The sequence below is a fragment of the Phocoena sinus genome, chromosome 10, assembly GCF_008692025.1.
Source record: "Phocoena sinus isolate mPhoSin1 chromosome 10, mPhoSin1.pri, whole genome shotgun sequence".
In the NCBI taxonomy this organism is placed as follows: Eukaryota; Metazoa; Chordata; class Mammalia; order Artiodactyla; family Phocoenidae; genus Phocoena; species Phocoena sinus.
This window is the reverse complement of record NC_045772.1, coordinates 22845303-22867491: the sequence shown is the minus strand read 5'-3', so window position 1 is coordinate 22867491 and position 22189 is coordinate 22845303. Positions and strand designations below refer to the sequence as shown.

Sequence of the window (22189 nt, the reverse complement as noted above, 5' to 3'; positions counted from 1 at the left end):
CACACACACACATGCTCCTCTCCTGTGTGATTAGCTCAGGACACATAAAAGAGCCAAACCAGCCCGATCTGAACCAGTGGGACTCAATCCTGGGGCTTTTGGGGGAACCCTTGGTAAGATAAGCCCTCTTTCTCACAGGTTCCAGTTTAACAGGAATTGGACTTGAAACTCCCCTCATGTAGAGAAAGCCTGATTGGGAAAAGAGCCAACCCAGAGGACAGCAGAGCTAAGACATGAAGAGCCCGAGACCAAGATGTCATATGAGCACCTGAACCCAGGCTACCAAGACTTTGTACCAAAAATGACCCAAGTATGTGCCCTTTTCTGCTTAAGACATCTTGAGTTGGATTTCTGTTACCTGCATGCATTCAGAAGAGTCCCTACTGATTTATTACTTTAGTCACACAGAAACGGATGTAACTGAGACAGGACCGCACAAGAAGCCCCATTTCCTCTAGACATTAAAAACCTTCCCTCTTTTTTCTTTAATACTGGAAAAAGAAAAGGAAGAAAGAGAAAAGAAGAGAATTCTCCTACCCTTGAAAACATATCAAGGTCAGATTATAAGAGCTAACACTGACCTGTGGACCCAAGAACTGGACTGAATCTAGTAAGAAACATTCCAAAAATTTAACAAGTGGAAAAAGATAGCCTGGTGTGCCTCTCTGCAAACACGCCACTCAATGTCAGCCAGCCTAAGGCACCACGAAATATCACAAGGTCAATTCCACTAAAACAGGGTTTTTATATATTGTCCGATTTATTATTTATTCAGTTGAAAATAGGATCCTTTCTGTTCATGTTTTTAAAAAAAATCCGTGATCTGGTTTTAACTGGAAACATTCTCCTTGGTTAAGTACCAGCACATGATGGGTAGGTGGAGACATCACAGCTTCCCTAGCAGAGAGAGTGGAGGTGTTTAGGTCTGACTGCGTCAGTCAGAACAAACTCCTGGTCATCTAATGTGCCTCACTGATGGACTTGACAGAGAATGAAAGAATTGAGACTTGTAACATGAGTATCAAAACGTAAAAGCGACTCCATCTGAGTGATTCTCCCAATTCTTCCTATTATTATTATTTTCTGACTGTGGTACAGGATAGACGGTAACACTTCAATGTTGCCCATAAGATGACAATCATACTGGAATTTCCAGCACCGAAGTTGTCAAGGGGAGAGCATATATATAAACTTAAAACAAATTTTTTTTTACTATCCTTATTGGAGTATAATTGATTTACAACGTTGTGTTAGTTTCTGCTGTATAACAAAGTGCATCAGCTATACATATACATATATCCCCATAACCCCTCCCTCTTGAGCCTCTCTCCCACCCTCCCTATCCCACCCCTCTAGGTGGTCACAAAGCACCAAGCTGATCTCCCCGTACGATGCAGCTGCTTCCCACTAGCTATCTGTTTTACATTTGGTAGTGTATATATGTCAATGCTACTCTCTCACTTCGGCCCAGCTTATCTTTCCCCCTCCCCGTGTCCTCAAGTCCATTCTCTACGTCTGCATCTTTATTCCTGTCCTGCCCCTAGGTTCTTCAGAACCTGTTTTTTTTTAGATTCCATATATATGTGTTAGCATACGGTATTTATTTTTCTCTTTCTGACTTACTTCAGTCTATATGACAAACTCTAGGTCCATTGACCTCACCACAACTCAATTTCATTTCTCTTTATGGTTGAGTAATATTCCGTTGTATATATGTGCCACATCTTCTTTATCCATTCATCTCTCGATGGACACTTAGGTTGCTTCCATGTCCTGGCTATTGTAAACAGAGCTGCAGTGAACATTGGGGTACATGACTCTTTCTGAATTATGGTTTTCTCAGGGTATATGCCCAGTAGTGGGATTGCTGGGTCGTATGGTAATTCTATTTTTAGTTCTTTAAGGAACCTCCATACTGTTCTCCATAGTGGCTGTATCAATTTACATTCCCACCAACAGTGCAAGAGGGTTCCCTTTTCTCCACACCCTCTCCAGCATTTATTGTTTGTAGATTTTTTGATGATGGCCATTCTGACTGGTGTGCAGTGATACCTCATTGTAGTTTTAATTTGCGTTTCTCTAATGATTAGTGATCTTGAGCATCCTTTCATGTGTTTGTTGGCAATCTGCATATCTTCTTTGGAGAAATGTCTATTTAGGTCTTTTCCCATTTTTGGATTGGGTTGTTTGTTTTTTTGATATTGAGCTGCATGAGCTGCTTCTATATTTTGGAGATTAATCCTTTGTCCGTTGCTTTGCTTGCAAATATTTTCTCCCATTCTGAGGGTTGTCTTTATTTCTTGTTTATGGTTTCCTTTGCTGTGCAAAAGCTTTGAAGTTTCATTAGGTCCCATTTGTTTATTTTTCTTTTTATTTCCATTTCTCTAGGAGGTGGGTCAAAAAGGATCTTGCTATGATTTATGTCATAGAGTGTTCTGCCTATGTTTTCGTCTAAGAGTTTTATAGTGTCTGGCCTTATATTTAGGTCTTTAATCCATTTTGAGTTTATTTTTGTATATGGTGTTAGGGGGTGTTCTAATTTCATTCTTTTACATGTAGCTGTCCAGTTTTCCCAGCACCACTTATTCAAGAGGCTGTCTTTTCTCCATTGTATATCCTTGCCTCCTTTGTCATAGATTAGTTGACCTAGGTGTGTGGGTTTATCTCTGGGTTTTCTATCCTGTTCCATTGATCTATATTTCTGTTTTCATGCCAGTACCATACTGTCTTGATTACTGTCGCTTTGTAGTATAGGGAGAGCATATATTTTGAGAAAAGGCAGTTAACCGTCCACATTAACAAACTAGGTATACAACACATCAGGTTTAAATTCCAAGTATGAAAGCACCTTTTTCCACTTTTGCTTGGCATGATGCCTTTGGGCATAGATGGTTGACGGTCCAGAGTTCCTGGCTTGAAACAGGGCACAGATATCATCAACATCCCAAGTTATCACTGAAGCTGGTGTGTTAGCTTGTCAACTCAACAAGCTGTCACATCGGAAGCTCCTGATGGAAGAGCTTACTGAATTTATTCTTAACCTTCTTTTTTGGGTTATGTATTATCTGTCTGTGCTTAAGTATTAGAAGCTGCTCTTTAGACCTTCACGGAAAAAAAATTTTGAAGTCACGGACACGCTGAACTTTTCTGAGCAGTGGTGAGGTGATGAAAATCTAAATTAAGAATTAGCCACTAACTCATGGACATTTGAAAAAATCTAACGTAACTCAGTAATAAAACTTGTTTAGTGGGGGAAAAGTCGCTTTGTAAAATGCCGTTCTTTTCAACACAGTTGTACCATTTTTTGAAGGCTGATTCTGTAAATTCCATAACATGAGAGCAGTGGGTAGAATTTCTAGGAACACTAGGCTTCCTTTCCCAGAGAAAATACAGAAGAATAAATTACTCCCTTCTTTCTCAGAGGCTGGCTCAGTGTTTGCCTCATGGATTTTGGGGCTATCCATGCTTTCTAGTTAACAATTTTGTGTATTTTGTATTTCAAACAAGTTTTAAAGTTCATTTAAGTCAAAAACAATCTTTTCTTTCTCACTTAATGTTTTCTCTTACCATGTTACAATATTAACGTGTTATTACTGTAAGATACCCTTTGCTACATACTTTTGTATGCTGAATTTGCAGAGGACTCTTCCATCTCTCCTCTGCTTTCCCTGGCTTTGTGATCATCTCACAGATCCCTTTTCCATCATGAAAGATGCTCCTTGGCAGCCTTCATATTTATACGATTAAAATAATGAGGAAAATTCCAATTCCATTCTCAATATACATTCTAAGTATGGAAATAATACTGGAACAAAAGGATGGTCTTTATAGAATGCTACAACCATCTGAGCACTTGCCTTTCTAATGTCTTTGGCATTAACTGGCCCTACAATGAATCAGGGACCTTTGAATTAGGGACAGGTAGATGATATATCTGAATGGATAGTCATATCATCTATCTATCTATATATACATTGTGATTTACAGTTTAGAATATACTTAAACATAAATTATCTGACACACACAAGCCTGCCAGGCAGTCTTTATCCATGTTTTAGAGACAAGGAAACCGAAGTTCAGAGAAATCGCATGACTTGGTACAGGTCACACAGCCTGAAGGAAACCAAATCAAAACTCCAACTGAAGATGCTGCTAAGGAAACAGCATCCACTAATTGGAGAAACCCTCACAGGCAAGAACTTCTCTGTATACGCAGTAAACCCCACAGCTACCTACAAAGCTTTTCACAAACATGGGAGGAGGGCAGAGTTCTACCAAATGTGCAGGAAGGGTTTCCACTAAGAGGATCAACAAATAAACACTGTAGAAATGCAGAAATGGATTAAAGACCTAAATGGAAGGCCAGATACTATAAAACTCCTAGAGGAAAATACAGGCAGAACACTCTTTGACATAAATCGCAGCAATATCTTTTTAGATCCATTTCCTAGAGGAATGGAAATAAAAATAAACAAATGAGACCTAATTAAACTTAAAAGCTTTTGCACAGCAAAGAAAACCATAAACAAAACGAAAAGACAACCTACAGAATGGGAGAAAATGTTTACAAATGATGCAACCGACAAGGGATCAGTTTCCAAAATATACAAACAGCTCATACAGCTCAATATCAAAAAAACAAACAATCCAATCAAAAAATGAGCAGAAGACCTAGATAGACATTTCTCCAAAGAAGACATACAGATGGCCAATGGGCACATGAAAAAATGTTCAACATTGCTAATTATTAGAGAAATGCAAATCAAAACTACAATGAGGTGTGACTTCACTCTGGTCAGAATGGCCAGCATCAAAAAGTCTACAAACAATCTTTTTTGATCTATCTCCTAGAGTAATGAAAATAAAAACAAAAATAAACAAATGAGGCCTAATTAAACTTAAAAGCTTTTGCACAGCAAAGGAAACCATAAACAAAACGAAAAGACAGCCCTCAGAATGGGAGACAATATTTGCAAACAAAGCAACCGACAAGGGATTATCTCCAAAATATATAAACAGCTCATGAAGCTTAATATCAAAAAAACAAATAACCCAATCAAAAAATGGACAAAAAATTTAAATAGACATTTCTCCAAAGAAGACACACAGATAGCCAAAAAGCACATGAAAAGATGCTCCAACATCACTAATTATTAGAGAAATGCAAATCAAAACTACAATGAGGTATCACCTCACACGAGTCAGAATGGCCATCATCAAAAAATCTACACACAATAAATGCTGGAGAGGGTGTGGAGAAAAGGGAACCCTCCTACACTGTTGGTGGGAATGTAAATTGGTAGAGCCACTATGGAGAACAGTATGGAGGTTCCTTAAAAAACTAAAAACAGAGCTACCATACGACCCAGCAATCCCACTCCTAGGCAAATATCTGGAGAAAACCATGATGCAAAAAGATACATGCACCCTTGTGTTCACAGCAGCACTATTCACAATAGCCAAGACATGAATGCAACCTAAATGTCCATTGACAGATGAATGGATAAAGAAGATGTGGTTATATACACACAATGGAATATTACTCAGCCATAAAAAAGAATGAAATAATGCCATTTGCAGCAACATGGATGGACCTAGAGATTATCCTACTACTACTATTATCCTGCTAAGTGAAATAAGCCAGACAGAGAAAGACAAATATCATATGATACCACTTATATGTGGAATCTAAAAAAAAGAGATATCAGTGAACTTATTTTCCAAACAGAAACAGACTCATAGTATACCTGAAACTAACATGATATTGTAAATTGGCTACACTTCAATAAAATAAAATTTTTTAAATTAAGTATTTTTTTAAAAAAAGGTTTTATGGTGAGAACCATGAGCTGATTCAGTAAGTTTCCACTAAACAACTAGCAATTTTATCCTCGTTCTGCTCACTGTTCCTATGTATGTATAATCTGTTAGAGCATATGGGAAATTAGTATGTATTGAACTGTTACTAAGATATTCTATATCATTTCAAAATAGAAGTAGCCCACCGGGCATCAGGGGCCATAGAACAGGACATGGTCAGGCAGACAGCTTGAGTCCTGGCTCTGCCATGTAGCAGCTGCAAAGCAAAACACTCACCCAGCTGGGTTCCTTGAGTATAGAAGGGGCTGCTGTGAGGTGTAAATAAGATACTGCATGTGGAATTTCAGACATGGATGGGGCCATGGCAGGGCTTCTATGTGGCCCAGTTTCCATTTCTCTTCCTCTAACAGAATCAAAAGAATGACCATTTGTAGAACTAATATAATATGTAAAGTGCTTTCAAATAAAGAAGTAATTGATCTAGTCGTACTTATTAAGTAATACAGTTTGGATCAGGATACAGTAGACTTTCAACTGAATCAACTTTCTAGTGATTTAGAAGCAATTTAGACAAAGCCTTTCTAGTGCCTGACATATTGCCCCAGGCAAGTTCTCATTTGGTTTCTTTCGGGCTGTGCTACCCCCACCAAGTCACATAATTTCTGTTTCCCAGTCTTTGAAATGTGGATAATGTCTGTTTCTAAGCATCAGGTAAGGTAACTGCCTCAGGCAATATGGATATTTCTAATTAGATGAGAGCATTCAAAACACAAGAACTTCTATAGTGTGGGTTTTCTCTTACTGTTTAGGAGTCTTTTTTATTTTGTGAAAATAGAAGTATTATTTCATTTTTCCATAAGTATTTGGTTATAAATAAATGGTTATAAGTTTCACTTTGGGAAACTCCGTTTCCTTTTTTCATAACTTTGGAGAATGTGGTCCCTAAACTTTATTAATTCCATTAACTCTCATTTATTATTCATTTTAAGAATGTTTTGACTTCTCCTAAACATCACTCAAGAAAATTTCTAAATATTGCAATTAGGTCCTAAATACTGGAAATATTTTTCCTCCTTCTGTTATTATTTTTCATATTTTCGCTTACTATCTCATTTCCACAGAACTTGGTCTTAAAAGCTGATCTGCCATGTGCTACACACACATAAATAGTTGTGTAGGATACCTTGTTTGTGCTAAAATGAGATGACAGATATGACAGTGCTCTGGAAATTTAAAAGCAAGCTCTATACGCATTAAGGTATTATTATACAAATGTCAATGCAACATTTATTTATTAGGGATATGGAAATAGGGGAGCCTTTCAGAACTTCTGGGCTGAGTCCAATTTAGAATTATAGGCTAGAAAGCTACGTTTTCAGCGTGATAGGCAATCCATTGTTTAGATGTGTTTACATCATTACATTTCATGGTTTCAAAAATCCTATCAGTACTGAACTTGATTTTGTTTCTCACATATTTATTTAAGACAATTTGATGCCACAATATTGCTTACATCAGAATAAAAGCAAACAATAGCCGTACTATTTAAAATCCTCTGGATTCCAAGACAAGTATTTTAAACATTGGTTCGAATTGAAAACAAGTAGTCAAACACTGTGTTACCTTTTAAAAAAATATTTGCTAACGAACAAATTTAATAGGTGGAATGGACATTAAATTTATCTCAATTTAACTTTCAGCATTGGTTTTTCAAGTTAAAGCACTTCCACATCTGCTGGGCAAAAGCTATGCTCCTACGAATTACTGCAGCCACCAAGAACTTAAGGTTCCCGGCCTACGGCTAGAATTCCAAATCACTCTTCTGGGGGCTCAGGTAAACTTGAAGCAGTAAAGGGGTTTCTGAGAACAAGGATTTGTCCAGGTGATTTTCTTTTAATTGCGTTTTCCTTTCTTGTAGTAAGTAAGTAAGAAAGCCTGAAGGTGGACTTCTGCCTTTTAGTGGGAAACAGACTGGTTAGGCATGCGTTACCCAACCTCAAGTAAGCCCCTTGGGAGAAACCCCTTGGGAAGGAACCTCAGGGACTGAGCTCCTGGTTGGAAGGAGGTGTAAGTAGCTGCTTGCTTACAGGAATTTGAATTGCTAAAATTGCTAATTCAAGCCCTTAGGAAGAAGACTTGTATTCAGCTTTACTGGCTAAGGGCGTAACATTGGGGAAGATGTGGTCTAGAGACAGTTTGATGGGTTCTAAAAAAAAAAAAGCAAACGGATTTCAAAAATTATTACAGCAAATGACCAGAAGCAGAAGAATAAGAAAAAACATCAATTGGGTGGCTGAGTGGTGAAAAAGTCACATAAATAAAACTGTTCAACAACGAAATTACCGAGTATTTCATATTTTGACAGGTTAAAGCTTTGAAATGGTTCTATTTTTTAAAAGGTACCCATTCATTTCTCCACGATTTCTGGCATTTCTAGACTGGGAAAGAGTCTCAAGACAAATAAAAAACTGCAATTAACACAGCCTGAAGAGCTGTAATCCCAGAATCCCTTTTTCTTATCGATTGGATTCCTGTAGTGCCATCTCCTATTTATTCTGCAGCAAAAGTGCTGTATTGAGCAGTGGGATATTAGAAAGCTTCTAATAAGCTCCTGGCTGCTGATGGAGGCGTAGGTCTCCATCAGTCATCCGATCATCGTGAACAGTACACAGGAGGGAAATAAGCACATTCACACAGACCTCCCATAGCCCCCAACTCATCCGCTGCTTACCTCATTTCTCTTTGTGCATTTTGGCCTTTCTCACCTGGCCAGATAAAAGTTCATTCAATTTTCTCAAGGGCAAGGCAATTCCAGAAAGGGATGCATTCTGATTGGAATGACAAGAAAAAGATCTAGGCTCTTCAGATGGTAATACTGCCCCTAGGTTGTGAATCTCACAAAGATCATAGGGGAGCAATTGTGAGATTACCTCTGAGTGTACACACTCAGGCAGAAGAGTAATTAATTTCCTCTCTGAAAAAAACTGCACTAAGTGGAGAACTCGCATAAATTACATGAGCAGTTCAGACAGGTGATTCTGTTGCTGAATTTGGCAGTCAATAACAGATAATGCTTGTTAATGGATGATCCGCCCTTATTCAGGGAAGAAAAGGGTCCAGGAAAGACCCAGTTTGCATTAATACATAAAGACTACATGGTTCAAGGTTAAAACAAACCATGTCTCTGAAATACTGTCATTAGAGAAATTTAACCACATATGTGATCCGCAGATACTAACAAATAGCAGGAAATGTATGAACATCTTGGGGAAAAAAGCTTTTAGATTCTCTTATTTTAAAAAAACATCAGTGAAAACAGTAATAAGGATTAAAAGACAATACTTAACAAGAGAGACAGGGAAAATTATTCTTTTCTTGTCTCTCCCACATTTTCCACCTCCCTTCAATAAAAGATTCTCCATAATCCCAACATTGCTATTCTTTGCACAAAGAACCCTGAGAACAATTTGATACTGAGCAAGTTGAAAGGAGACACAATATCTCAGACCCCTTCTCTCCAGGGCATATGCAGGCAGAATAGCCATGGCTTCCAGAACATTCTCTTCGCATTTTTCTTTCGTGAGCGGCAAGCACTGAATGTTTACCAAAGGCTTTAAAAAAACAGTATCTCACCAAACAGCTGAGGAAAATATTTAACAACCAAGGCAACGCAATTGCAGTCAAATTTTCACCTCAAGATTCTCATCTTAGGTGTGGGAGGCAGAGAAGCCTCTCAACGCTCAGTCTGAACCTAGAATGAGGATGAAAAGGGTTGATTCTGCCAACAGCTGTCAACAAATGCATAGCTCTGAGCCTCGGGGTGACACTGCAGAGCTAGCTGCCCATCTGAATGTGCTTTAGGAAGAGCACCACTATTTGGTTATGGCTGACCTGAGTTCCTGAGCAGCAATCTGCGGACAGGTGAAACACGGACATCCATACCCAAAACATGGAAAGGTCTGAACAGGACAGACCTCTCTCTTCAGTTATTTGTGTCAGGCAGCAGCATCATTTTCAACCACTCAAGGTGACAGTACGAGATGGATGCAACTAGTCCCCATTGTACAATTCTACACAAATGTGTAAACTTGGGAGAAAATGAACCACATTTCTCGGAGTTAATACTCCCCCACCCCCGACTTTTGCCCTGTCATCTGACCAATTTACATTCTATAATCTAGACTTTTATGATTTATTTTTTCATTATGATTTGATTCTTACACACTTTGCCTCCCTTTAGGGCAAAGACTTTCTGGGTGCAAAGAGATCAGACATAATTTCTTCAGTAAAGAAATGGATAACAGGGATCTGTGTATACATTCCATTCCCAGAAAGGTCCATTTCATTCTAGTTCAACTGAGCAGAGAACGAAAGTCATGGCATAAAATGGTAAAATTCCAGTTACGTTGTGTACAGTAGGCATCCATTGTAAGCAACTGTCCAAAACTGGAATGCATTACTTGATATGGGTGAAAGACAAAAACATCACAGACGCTTTGAACACCTTACCTGGGCCATCTGCCTCTCCAGTTTTGATCGGGGAATATCATCAAAGTAGTTTTCATTTCTTCTCCTCCTTGCATCGCCCTGCATGATAATGTGAGGAACGTCTAGGGAGCCACCAGTGGTGTAAGTGCTTTGGCTAAGTGATGGAGACAACTGAGGAGGAGTGTGATTACCACTGGGTTCCTGAATGGAAATACATCATGAAATAAATACCATGTTCTTGTGGCTGACCTCTGGTTTCAAAACTGTGAAATACTGACAAGATACACTGCGGGGGTGGGGAGTCATTTTTGAATCAACTGCCAAGGAATCGATGACATTCTACCATTTTATTAATGGCACAATCAATACCTCCCCACTAAGCATTTCAGGTTGAAGGTTTACAATATCAACAATCAGGCTCTGTTTTCTTAAGCCAGCACCATGGATGATCCCAGGAGAGAGGCACACATATGTTGGGCACGCCTGACACTATCACTTGTGTTTACAAGGGAAGGAACTGTGTCTCTATGTGGACAGAGGGGCCTCACCATGGTAGATGCCATGAAAAGAAAGCTAAAGTGGGACCTCATGGGTGTTGATCCTCCATCAGCGAGTGGCCTGGCAATCCCTGCCAGGAAGAGGACACAGTATGGAAATGGCATGTCACACGCACAGACTGCAGAGCAATGCATGTAATGACAGAGGATGGGCTTCAATGGCAAAGAGAATTGGGCGAAACTGGTCAAGAAGTAAGATAGGGGCTTCCCTGGTGGCACAGTGGTTGAGAGTCCGCCTGCCGATGCAGGGGACACGGGTTCGTTTCCCGGTCCGGGAAGATCCCACATGCCGTGGAGCGGCTGGGCCCATGAGCCATGGCCGCTGAGCCTGCGCGTCTGGAGCCTATGCTCCGCAACGGGAGAGGCCACAACAGTGAGAGGCCCGCGTACCGCAAAAAAAAAAAAAGAAAAAAGGAGTAAGATAAAGGGGGGAAGACAGCTGGGCTCTGATGTGTTCAAGTAAGTGGAGGATTGGATCGTGCCGATTCTCCAGGCTACTTCTCCCCAAGATGTTCTGGACCTCCTTTGATGGATTAAGGTCCTACACTTTTTCTTGGGAATTTCTGTCTTTGATTTGCCTGTTGTTTCCCTAAATCTCTTCCAGAGAGCCAGAGGGAGAGGTTCAGCAGAGGAAGGAAAGACAGTAGGGTAAGTAGCAGGGAATTACTCCTCGAGAGGGTCATTTTAGGATGGTTACACTGATGGTGCCTGTATCTTTCTCCTCTTTTGTGTAGCAAAACAAAGGCAAAATGATAATCCCTTTCTAGCCTTATTTTCCCCCAATTTATTTTTCTTACTGAGGGAGAAATAGGTCCTCTTCTATCTTCACTACTCCCTAAGCCCTCACTAGCCTCCAAATAAACCAGTGTATTCCAACTGCCCCAATCGTCAGTTTTCCTCGTGGCCCTCCTGGAGCCAATTCTCTTGCATTTCCTGAAGTCTTTCTGTATTTTCTTTTCCTTTAAAACTGAATCAGCTTTAAAATCTTAACAGCTCCTCTCCTGCTCGATCCTCTGTGATACTGACAGTAGTTACTGTTTGCTGAAGTCCACTGATAAGAGGCATTCGACCGCATTTCATCACTGGCAGTGACATCTAAGTGCTACTTTTGTGTTCGTTTATTGTCACTACCCTTTCTGACACTTGCAGAAAAGGAATCAGAAGCAAGCAAGTGCAGGACTCAATAAAGAGAACAGAGTTGGAACTCTCCAACTGGTCATGGTGATCCTGCCTTTATGGTAAATTTTTGAAACGTTTCTACAGGCCTCATGAACACCAGCGACCATTGGCTACTCCTTCCGCTGCCATTCTGCCCGGCAATCTTCTCTCTGTCTCCTTCCCTCTGCTCTTTCTTGCCTTCCTTCCTCTTCCACTTTATTTCTCTCTTCCTCCTAGTTTTTCTACCCCATAATTCTAAAATACAGCTGAAACAGTTTACTAAATAAAGTTCTAGATTCTCTGTTCTTCATTTTTGAAGTGGGCAAAGCTGAAAAATTTTCACTTGTTAAAAAACAGGAGACCCTAAGGTTAATTTTAAACTGATCTTTTACTTAACTCTGGTCCTCATCGATTTTCTACCTGTGGGTTTGAGGAGTTTGACAGAAAACTCATTTCTTCTCTTGGTGTAGAGGGGCGTGTGGGATGCGGGGTAGCGGAGAGGTTCTTTAAAGGTGGTGGTTTTTCAGATGTTAATTTAAATCTCAAAAATATATATTTAACTAACCGAGAAAAACAAATCTTGTCGTAGAAAACACTATCAAAGGCGAGATAGTTTTTTATACAGGTGAGGTAGGCTACATGGAAAACAGCCTGTACTTCCTGACCCACTGCTTCAATCATTTTAATTTTATGGCACAAAATAATTTTCGAGGATAAGAGTGGAGGACAAAACAAGCATGCTGGGTACTTACCCTGAGGGTGATGGACCGAGGGGGCTTCTGTGGTGGCTCGTCGTGCAGCCTGTCTCCTAGAGATGCCAAGATACGTTTCCTGTGGCCAATCAAATTGATTTTTAAAACCTGAAAAGACATATATTTGGGTTAAATATTTCACTTGAGAAAAATAATTTTTACGTATCCTAAAAGATAAAGGAGCGGAAAGAGATTTGTGCAAAGTTACCTCTGCACCGGGAGAGAAGTGGTGTGAAATCAGTGTGTCCCCTTGGATCCAGAGAGAGAGGAACAGAATGGCAAGGCAGTGTGGGTAGGAAGAGAAAGCAGGGACAGGGCTGTCACTCAGGCTGCCCTAGGGTCTAACCCTCTACCAAGCAGCCACAGGACCCTTCCGAAGTAGAAGTCAAGCCTCGTCCCTCTAATAGCTTCCTACGGCTCAGGATAAAATCTGAGTCCTGAGCTGGCCTCAAGTTCCAACAAGGCTGCCTGCCCTCTGTCTTCCTCTGTGTCCCCTCCTCTCTCCCCTCCAGCCTTCTCTGTTCTTTGAACATTCCACACTCATTCTGGCCTTGGGGCCTCCACCCTTGTTTCTCCATCTGCCTGGAATGTTCCCCAGCAATTTTCAAATGACACCTTCTCATCCCTCTGGACGTTGCTTAAGTGTTATCTGTCTTCTCACAAAGGCCCTTCCCATCTCCTCTTTAAAAGAACTGAGCCCTCACCCCGTCACACTCTACCCTGTGATCCTCTTCGTATAATTCTCTGAAATAACTTTATTTGCAGGTTTAGTGTTTGTGTAGCCCTCTCCCCCAGGTAAGCTTCCAGACAGCAGGTATATCTTTATCATTACTATTTCCCAAACACCTAAACCAATGTTTGAAATAGTGGGGGCTCAATGAATAGGAAAGAATGAACGTTAATACAGATGAAAGTAGCAAAGTAGGATTAGAATCAAGTACTGCCTGACCAGAGACTCCCCAGGATGGGATTTTTGAGTCTGACAGGGCTGCAAAGGGCATAGTGTAGAAGAGATAACAAAGGAAACCAAGCCTTGCAGACAGCCTCTGTCCTCAGCCCTTCCCAGAGCTTTACAAATGTTACTCTTTCCTTCATCCCAACATTCCTAACTGGAAGGTGTTCTTGCTTTACAGAGGAGGAGACTGCGGTTCAGGGTGGTTAAGTAGCCCACCTAAGAGCTAGTATGTGGTGGCTCTGGGATTTGAATATGGTTTGCCTGACTCCAAAACTTGTTTTACGCCAAGGCAAACAGCAAAGGTTGGGCATATCTCCAAATATTACTGACTTTTTTAAAACAACAAATTATAAATCCATTCATGAGAAATATATTCACCTCTTTCTGCACAAATGTAGTACCAGGATAGAACAACCTTTGTTGGGTAACTAGTTCCCAAAGTAAATGACCCATTGTGAAAATGATTTTTTAAAAAAATTTCTCTCTTCAAGTTTTAAGGGGTTGAAGTGGGCATTTCCTTGGCACTCATCCTGTGCTACCTTGAACTATTATTGGCCTATTTGTCAGTTAGCCTATTGGCCTTTCTGCCTAATCTGATTTCAATTTTAAACTAGCATGATGCTCTATTTCTTTTATTTATTTTTTAATTAAAACTTTATTTATTTATTTTTAAATTCATTAACTTGGGATGTCTGGTTTTCTTTAATTAATAGTAATCTTTTAAATTTATTTTTATATTTATTTTTGGTTGTGTTAGGTCTTCGTTTCTGTGAGAGGGCTTTCTCTAGTTGTGGCAAATGGGGGCCACTCTTCATCGCGGTGCACAGGTCTCTTCACTATCGCGGCCTCTCGTTGCAGAGCACAGGCTCCAGACACACAGGCTCCAGACGCGCAGGCTCAGTAGTTGTGGCTCATGGGCCTAGTTGCTCCACGGCATGTGGGATCTTCCCAGACCAGGGCTCGAACCCGTGTTCCCTGCATTAGCAGGCAGATTCTCAACCACTGCACCACCAGGGAAGCCCCCAAATTTATTTTTATTTTCTAATTTAATTTTTATTTTATATTTGAGTATAGCTGATTTACAATGTTGTGTTAGTTTCAGGTGTACAGCAAAGTGATTCAGTTATACATATACATATATCCATTCTTTTTCAGATTCTTTTCCCATATAGGTTATTACAGAATATTGAGTAGAGTTCCCTGTGCTATACAGTAGGTCCCTGATGGTTGTCTATTTTATATATAGTAGTGTGTATATGTTAATCCCAAACTCCTAATTTATCCCTAACCCCACCATGTTTCCCCTCTGATAACCACAAATTTGCTCTATTCCTTTTATACTCACTCTCTGACCCATGTCTGTCGAAGATGGGGATGGTAAATGTTAATCAGCGTGTGTCTACCTGCACCACATCCCTCTGATTTTATAAACCTTCATCTTCCCAGGCTGATAAAGCCTCTCATCTTTGCAGCTTGTTTTCATAAAGCAGTCCTTTTAGTCCACTCTCTCTGTACCTTCTCCTCCTGTATTCCAAATGCTTCAGGTCTGCTGAACACATTACTCACAACATTCCAGGTATAAGTGGACCATGGCCTTATGAGTGGGCTACTATTTCCTGCTTTTAATGCCCCTTTAAAAATGCCCTTTCTAAGCACTCCTGATTTTGGGCTGGCTTTTTAGCTGCAGTAGGAATAACTAGGCACAAAAATATACACTGACTGTAAAACCTCTTCGTTTTGTTATAGCTGATAGCTGAAAGCCCTTTCATCTTGGAAGGATGGTTTGAATGATTTCTCCCTACATTCCTTATCTTACAGTTGTCCATGCAGAAGCCCATCTGCCATCCTCCTGCCCACTCATGTAACCCTGTGTTATCCTTCTATATTCATATTAGCCAGCTTGGCATTTCACTACCCAGAGGAGCTTAGTAGTTCTTGCAAATTTGGGAATTTCACCATATACTCCTTTTTTCAGGTGATTTACAAAATACGCTAAGTGTGGCCCGCGGGCTGATTACTTGCAGGCAATACTGTTCATACAATCCAGAGAAATACCCTTATATTCTTTCATTGTTTCTTTTTTTTTAAGCATCAAGATCAAAGAATTCCTCCATTTCAGAAAGTTACAACATTAACCTTTTCAAGTGTATGTGCAAGTCTAAAAACCACTACATTTTCTTATTCCCTTTTATTCTTATTCTCAATTACTTTGTCAAAGCTTCTATTAGATATAAATTCCTCCCCCCAAAATCCCCACTGCCTTTCTCTCAGTAGGGAATTGAACCTGATGCTGACGGTGCTGCCTTGGGCCCCTAAAACCTGCTAAGAAATGTTTGGGTTTTTTTAAAGATACACGTTTTTAAGATTTATTATTTATTTATTATTTATTTTTGGCCGCATCAGGTCTTAGTTGTGGCACGTGGGATCTTCGTTGAGGCGCGTAGAATCTTCCGTTGCAGCGCGCAGGCTTCTCTCTAGTTGTGGTGTGTGGGTTTTCTCTTCTCTAGTTGTGGCGCGTGGGCTCCAGGGCACGTGGGTACTGTAGTTGTGGTGCATGGGTTCCAGAGCGCGTGGGCCCTGTAGTTTGCGGCACGCAGGCTCTCTAGCTGAGGCGCGCAAGCTCAGTAGCTGTGGCGCATGGGCTTAGTTGCCCCGTGGCATGTGGGAACCTAGTTCCCCGACCAGGGATTGAACTCGCATCCCCTGCATTTTTTTTTTTGTGTGGTACGTGGGCCTCTCACCGTTGTGGCCTCTCCCGCTGTGGAGCACAGGCTCCGGACGCGCAGGCTCAGCGGCCATGGCTCACGGGCCCAGCTGCTCCGCGGCATGTGGGATCTTCCCGGACTGGGGCATGAACCCATGTCCCCTGCATCGGCAGGCAGACGCTCAACCATTGCGCCACCAGGGAAGCCCTACATCCCCTGCATTTTAAGGCGGATTCTTTACCACTGGACCACCAGGGAAGTCCCAAGAAATTTTTTTTTTTTATGTTGGGGGTAGGAGTTTATTAATTAATTTATTTATTTTTGCTGTGTTGGGTCTTTGTTTCTGTGCACGGGCTTTCTCTAGTTGTGGCAAGCGGGGGCCACTCTTCATCGCGGTGCGTGGGCCTCTCACTATCGCGGCCTCTCTCGTTGCGGAGCACAGGCTCCAGACGCGCAGGCTCAGTAGTTGTGGCTCACGGGCCTAGTTGCTCCGTGGCATGTGGGATCCTCCCAGACCAGGGCTCGAACCTGTGTCCCCTGCATTAGCAGGCAGATTCTCAACCACTGCGCCACCAGGGAAGCCGCCAAGAAATGTTTTTATAGCAATAAAGCCACTCAAAATTATTCTGACAAAAAACTGACACTAAATAACAAATAACTGTGATAGAATTGAGTTGGTGTAACTTCCATTGCTGCTTTTGGTTTACTCTCTGACAGCTCAGTTTTGGGCAAGTTACCTGATTCCTTTGATCCCAGTTTTCTTGCCTATAAAATAAGGAAGTTAATGCCAATCTCAAATGTTGTTGGAAAGATGAAGAGTGAAACTGTGAGAATAATCAGCACGGTGCCAGCACATAGAAGACACAATCCCACGGTGTGCTCATTCCAGCTAATGGTCTCTAAGGATGCAAGGAAATCTGACCTGGAAAAACAGGGACTTGGTCATTTTCATAAAGTTAATGATGTCAAACAAATAGGCTGGTGCCTTGCATCATGAGATATGGTTAAGCTTGGAAAAACCCTCATTGAAGTGACATGTACTGGTAGTAATGGGTCTGGTTTCTAGCTATTAGTTTAACATCAGACCTAATCTAAAAGAATGCATCCTATTCTCCCATCCCACCATTCAGTCACCAATAGGAGGTAAGCTGAGGCCCTCCTCCACACTAAGCTCCATTGATGCCTCCTCCACACAACTAGCCCGAAGAGGGAAAAAGAAAATGGGTGGACAGAATGAACAAATTAACACAGAGTGATGGTTCATGTCAAGAACGCCTGGGTAACTCTCCTTCTATATTAGAAACGATCCTTTTTTTTTTTTTAATTTATATTTTGGCTGTGTTGGGTTTTCACTGCTGCGCGCGGGCTTTCTCTAGCTGTAGTCAGCGGGGGCTACTCTTCGTTGCAGTGCGCGGGCTTCTTATTCTGGTGGCTTCTCCTGTTGCGGAGCATGGGCTCTAGGTGCACGGGCTTCAGTAGTTGTGGCACGCAGGCTCAGCAGTTGTGGCTCGCGGGCTCTAGAGCGCAGGCTCAGTAGTTGTGGTGCACGGGCTTAGTTGCTTGGGGCATGTGGGATATTCCCGGACCAGGGCTCGAACCCGTGTCCCCTGCACTGGCAGGCAGATTCTCACCCACTGCGCCACCAGGGAAGTCCAGAAATGATCCCATATTACAGAAGATACTGATGATTACATTTATTGAACATCTGCTATGTTCCAGGTGTGCCAGAAACTGTTCCAAGTGTACTATATATGTGTAAATATCTCATTTGATTCTTATAACAGTATCATTCCCATTTTAGAGATACCAAACCTGAGACTTAGAAATATTGAGTAATCTGTTGAAGGTCTCACTGCTAACAGGTATCCTGTCTGGGGTCTGCACCTGATTCTGAACCTGCTCTGTACCACTCACCACACTCTCCTTCTTGCTGTCAACCTCTATACTGTTTGGTCTTAGCTACACTGTTAGCTACACATTATGATGCTTCTTAAGACGGTGATTTTTGTTTTGAGTTATCATGTTCAGAACATTTATACTGGGTCTCGATCATCTGAAAACATTAAAATAATACAGTTTCAGTTTTGGACAAGGCTCAAGGCAGGGTTAAAGCTTCAAGCCAAAAGAGCTCAGGTGGGTGTACCTTACAGAATTCCTCATGAAATGCATATACACACAAAGGACAAGAAGTCCTCATGAACCTAAGATTCAATTCAAGTTGACTAATGTTAGAGAGGTAGGGAGGGTGACATTTGGCTTCAAAACTCCCAAGTTGACAGTAAGAAATCCAACTGGCAAAACAGCCGAGAGACTATTCCAAAGAAAGATAGTCATTATGGAAAAGTTAAGTCCAAAGGCAGCTGGGTTTGCCTTGAGTGAGAACAGCTTAACATCTGATCATCGTTGTAAGCAGATAGGGAAACAGTGAGATCCTGCCACCCCAGGCACCGTAATTCATGAGCAGTCAGTCTGTAAACCTTCAGTTTTCAAAAAGCTGGAGCAATGGTTACTGTGGTAGAAAAGAATTCTGTATGGTTTTCATCACTGCTTGGGTGAAAAGTTAACTGCATGTAAAAGGAAAGAACCCCATCGGAGTAAAAGTTAAAGTAATGGTAACCTACTGAGGATTTAGCTATTCCAAGATATTGAGCCAATTATGCTCAATTCAAAAAACAATATCGAACAAACACATGAAAGGATGTTCAACATCACTAATCATTAGAGAAACGCAAATCAAAACAATGAGGTATCATCTCACACCAGTTAGAATGGCCATCATCAAAAAGTCTACAAACAATAAATGCTGGAGAGGGTGTGGAGAAAAGGGAACCCTCTTGCACTGTTGGTAGCAATGTAAATTGATACAGCCACTATGGAGAACAGTATGGAGGTTCCTTAAAAAACTAAAAATAGAACTACCATATGACCCAGCAATCCCACTAGTGGGCATATACCCTGAGAAAACCATAATTCAAAAAGAGTCATGTACCACAATGTTCGTTGCAGCTCTATTTACAATAGCCAGGATATGGAAGCAACCTAAGTGTCGACAGAAGAATGGATAAAGAAGATGTGGCACATATATACAATGGAATATTACTCAGCCATAAAAAGAAACGAAATTGAGTTATTTGTAGTGAGGTGGATGGACCTAGAGACTGTCATACAGAGTGAAGTTAAGTCAGAAAGAGAAAAATAAATACTGTATGCTAACACATATATATGGAATCTGAAAAAAAAAAAAAAAAGGTTCTGAAGAACCTAGGGGCAGGACAGGAATAAAGATGCAGACGTAGAGAATGGACTTGAGGACACGGGAAGGGGGAAGGGTAAGCTGGGATGAAGTGAGAGAGTGGCATGGACTTATATATACTACCAAATGTGTGGGAAGCAGCCACGTAGCACAGGGAGATCAGCTTGGTGCTTTGTCATCACCTAGAGGGGTGGGGTAGGGAGGGTGGGAGGGAGACACAAGAGGGAGGAGATATGGGGATATATGTATATGTATAGCTGATTCACTTTGTTATAAAGCAGAAACTAACACACCATTGTAAAGCAATTATACTCCAATAAAGATGCTAAAACAAACAAACAAAAAAACCAATATCAAGTTTCTGCCACAAATTATTTGGTGGATTCAAAGAGGAAACACAGAGAAACTGGGCATAAAAACTACAGAGCCAAATATTAACTAAGAATAAATTATTGGGCTTCCCTGGTGGCGCAGTGGTTGAGAGTCCGCCTGCCGATGCAGGGGACACGGGTGCGTGCCCCGGTCCGGGAAGATCCCACATGCCGCGGAGCGGCTGGGCCCGTGAGCCATGGCCGCTGAGCCTGCGCGTCCGGAGCCTGTTGCTCCGCAACGGGAGAGGCCACAGCAGTGAGAGGCCCGCGTACCGCAAAAAAAAAAAAAAAAAAAAAGAATAAATTATTATACATATGAGGGTAAGAAAGTGGTTCCACCTGCTGAGTTCCAACGGGTAAAACATTCAAGTTAGTGCATGTTTTCTTAATGGTTTTTATTACAACTATCATGAGAAATGTGGGTTAAAGGGAAGGAATTGAAACAACACAGGCCTGCCGCATACTGGTATGCATTCATCAGAGTAGTAGCTGCCTCTGGGAATCTTCTCCAGTATCAGTTAAAGAAGACAACTTCAGAAACCCCTTTGCACACCCTGGCAATAGGTGAATAACCGTGCTGAGTGACAATGCTGTAATATTATGTCACTGTCATTTATGTTTCTGGGTTTAGCTGTGGGAATTCTGCTAGACAATATCATGACATTACCCTCACATTGAATAGGTCACATCAGAATATATGTCACAGCAAACTGGAAGTCAGGGTACCTAGACTTCTTTTTTTTCCCTCTTTAAATTTAATGTGATATAAATTAAACATGTTTTTCTCTTTTTAAAAATTAATGTTTGGATTATAATAACAATACTGTGTTCCCATTATAGAGACAGGAAATACAGAAAAACAAATAAGAGGATGAGTTATCCTAGGCTCTTAGTGTTTAGGTACATTTCCTTTCATTTTGTCCCCATGATTATGTGTTGTGGTTGTCATACTGTAAGTACAATTTTCACTGTAAGTTTTTTCACTCAATATTAAACCTAAAGAACTTTCCTACTTATACTACCCTCAGCAGGCATTTAAAGTAACTCCATGTTACCATATTATTGCTTTTGAGAAGTATGTCATAATTCATTAACCACCCCGCTCCCTGTTGGAAATTTAGCTTGTGCTTCTTTTCTCAATATCAAACATTCCACGTGCTTTATAAATGCTATCATCCTACAACTTCCATTTTCGTTGCCATGTTTGCATAGACACAATATGAAAAACACCAGAGAACGCTGCAGGAATGCACGTGAGTCATGAAGAAGAGTCATGTAGCGACAGTCTGTCTCCATGTTCCACATGAAATCTCAATCCGTTTACTGCCGGCTGGACCCAGTCCTCCAGAGAGAAATCACAAACCCACATAATGTTCCTCAGTGTCACATTTTGCATTTGTTATATTTTGGAGTTCAGATTTAGCTGACAGACGTGAAATAACACAGGTAGCTGGAATCCTCCAGAGATTACACGTGCGGCAGTGCTGAGCACACAGGCGATTCTGGTTATCACCGTGGGACTGCAACCTTCTTATTCCTGGATTTTTATTTAGGGAGGGATTTTTATTTTATTTTTATTTAAACGGTATTTTGGATGAAACAGCTCCACGTTGCATGCGGAGCCCCCCTTCCATTTTAAAAGGGTAGATTATTTCCCCCTTCCCTTTTCTAGATATTTGCCAAGTGAGGACAGCAGCTCCCATGCAAATCTAGAGAGCTCATCTACCTTCAGAGGGGCCTCTTCTAACAAAACTCCTAGTGCTCTGAATGCCAAGAGTGGAAGCTCAGATGGAAGTTTATCAGGTTTGTTCTCCTCTGCAGAACTCAGAGGAATCGCAATTAAATGTGAAAGCTTTCCTCCCTTCCTGGTAATAATTTCTAAACACTTTCTACTGAGAGCATCAAGGCAAAAGTGCCTGTGTGTCATTCAATTTCAACTCCCACAATTCCAGAAATCCTCATTTGAACTTGCATTCGATTTTTGACTGTGATATTTGCTCTCTCCTTTCTTGGGCTGTAATAATCCATGTCTGGAATGGTATGGTGGATAGAAGGACCTCTGGAGCAGACAGTCATGACATTTTGTTCTTGCCCTGAATTCTTCTTCTAGCTAAGTGATCTTTAACATCT

The 22189-nt window shown here is 41.1% G+C and overlaps 1 protein-coding gene across 18 annotated transcripts in view; it reads right to left on the bottom strand.

The window, feature by feature from the left end:
* The window catches only part of ANKS1B (ankyrin repeat and sterile alpha motif domain containing 1B), a 1217724-nt gene that overhangs the window by 73917 nt on the left and 1121618 nt on the right, over nucleotides 1–22189 (bottom strand). For 12 of the 18 annotated variants that reach the window (XM_032645644.1, XM_032645646.1, XM_032645647.1 and 9 more), the window contains 2 exons: nucleotides 12776–12883; nucleotides 10330–10509 (listed from right to left, as the gene is read on the bottom strand). The exons of 3 other annotated variants lie outside the window; for them this stretch is intronic. In XM_032645644.1, coding sequence (XP_032501535.1) covers nucleotides 10330–10509; nucleotides 12776–12883 — 288 coding nt within the window. The remainder of the gene's footprint in view (nucleotides 1–10329; nucleotides 10510–12775; nucleotides 12884–22189) is intronic. 3 more of the 18 variants (XM_032645653.1, XM_032645654.1, XM_032645656.1) reach the window with 1 other exon arrangement.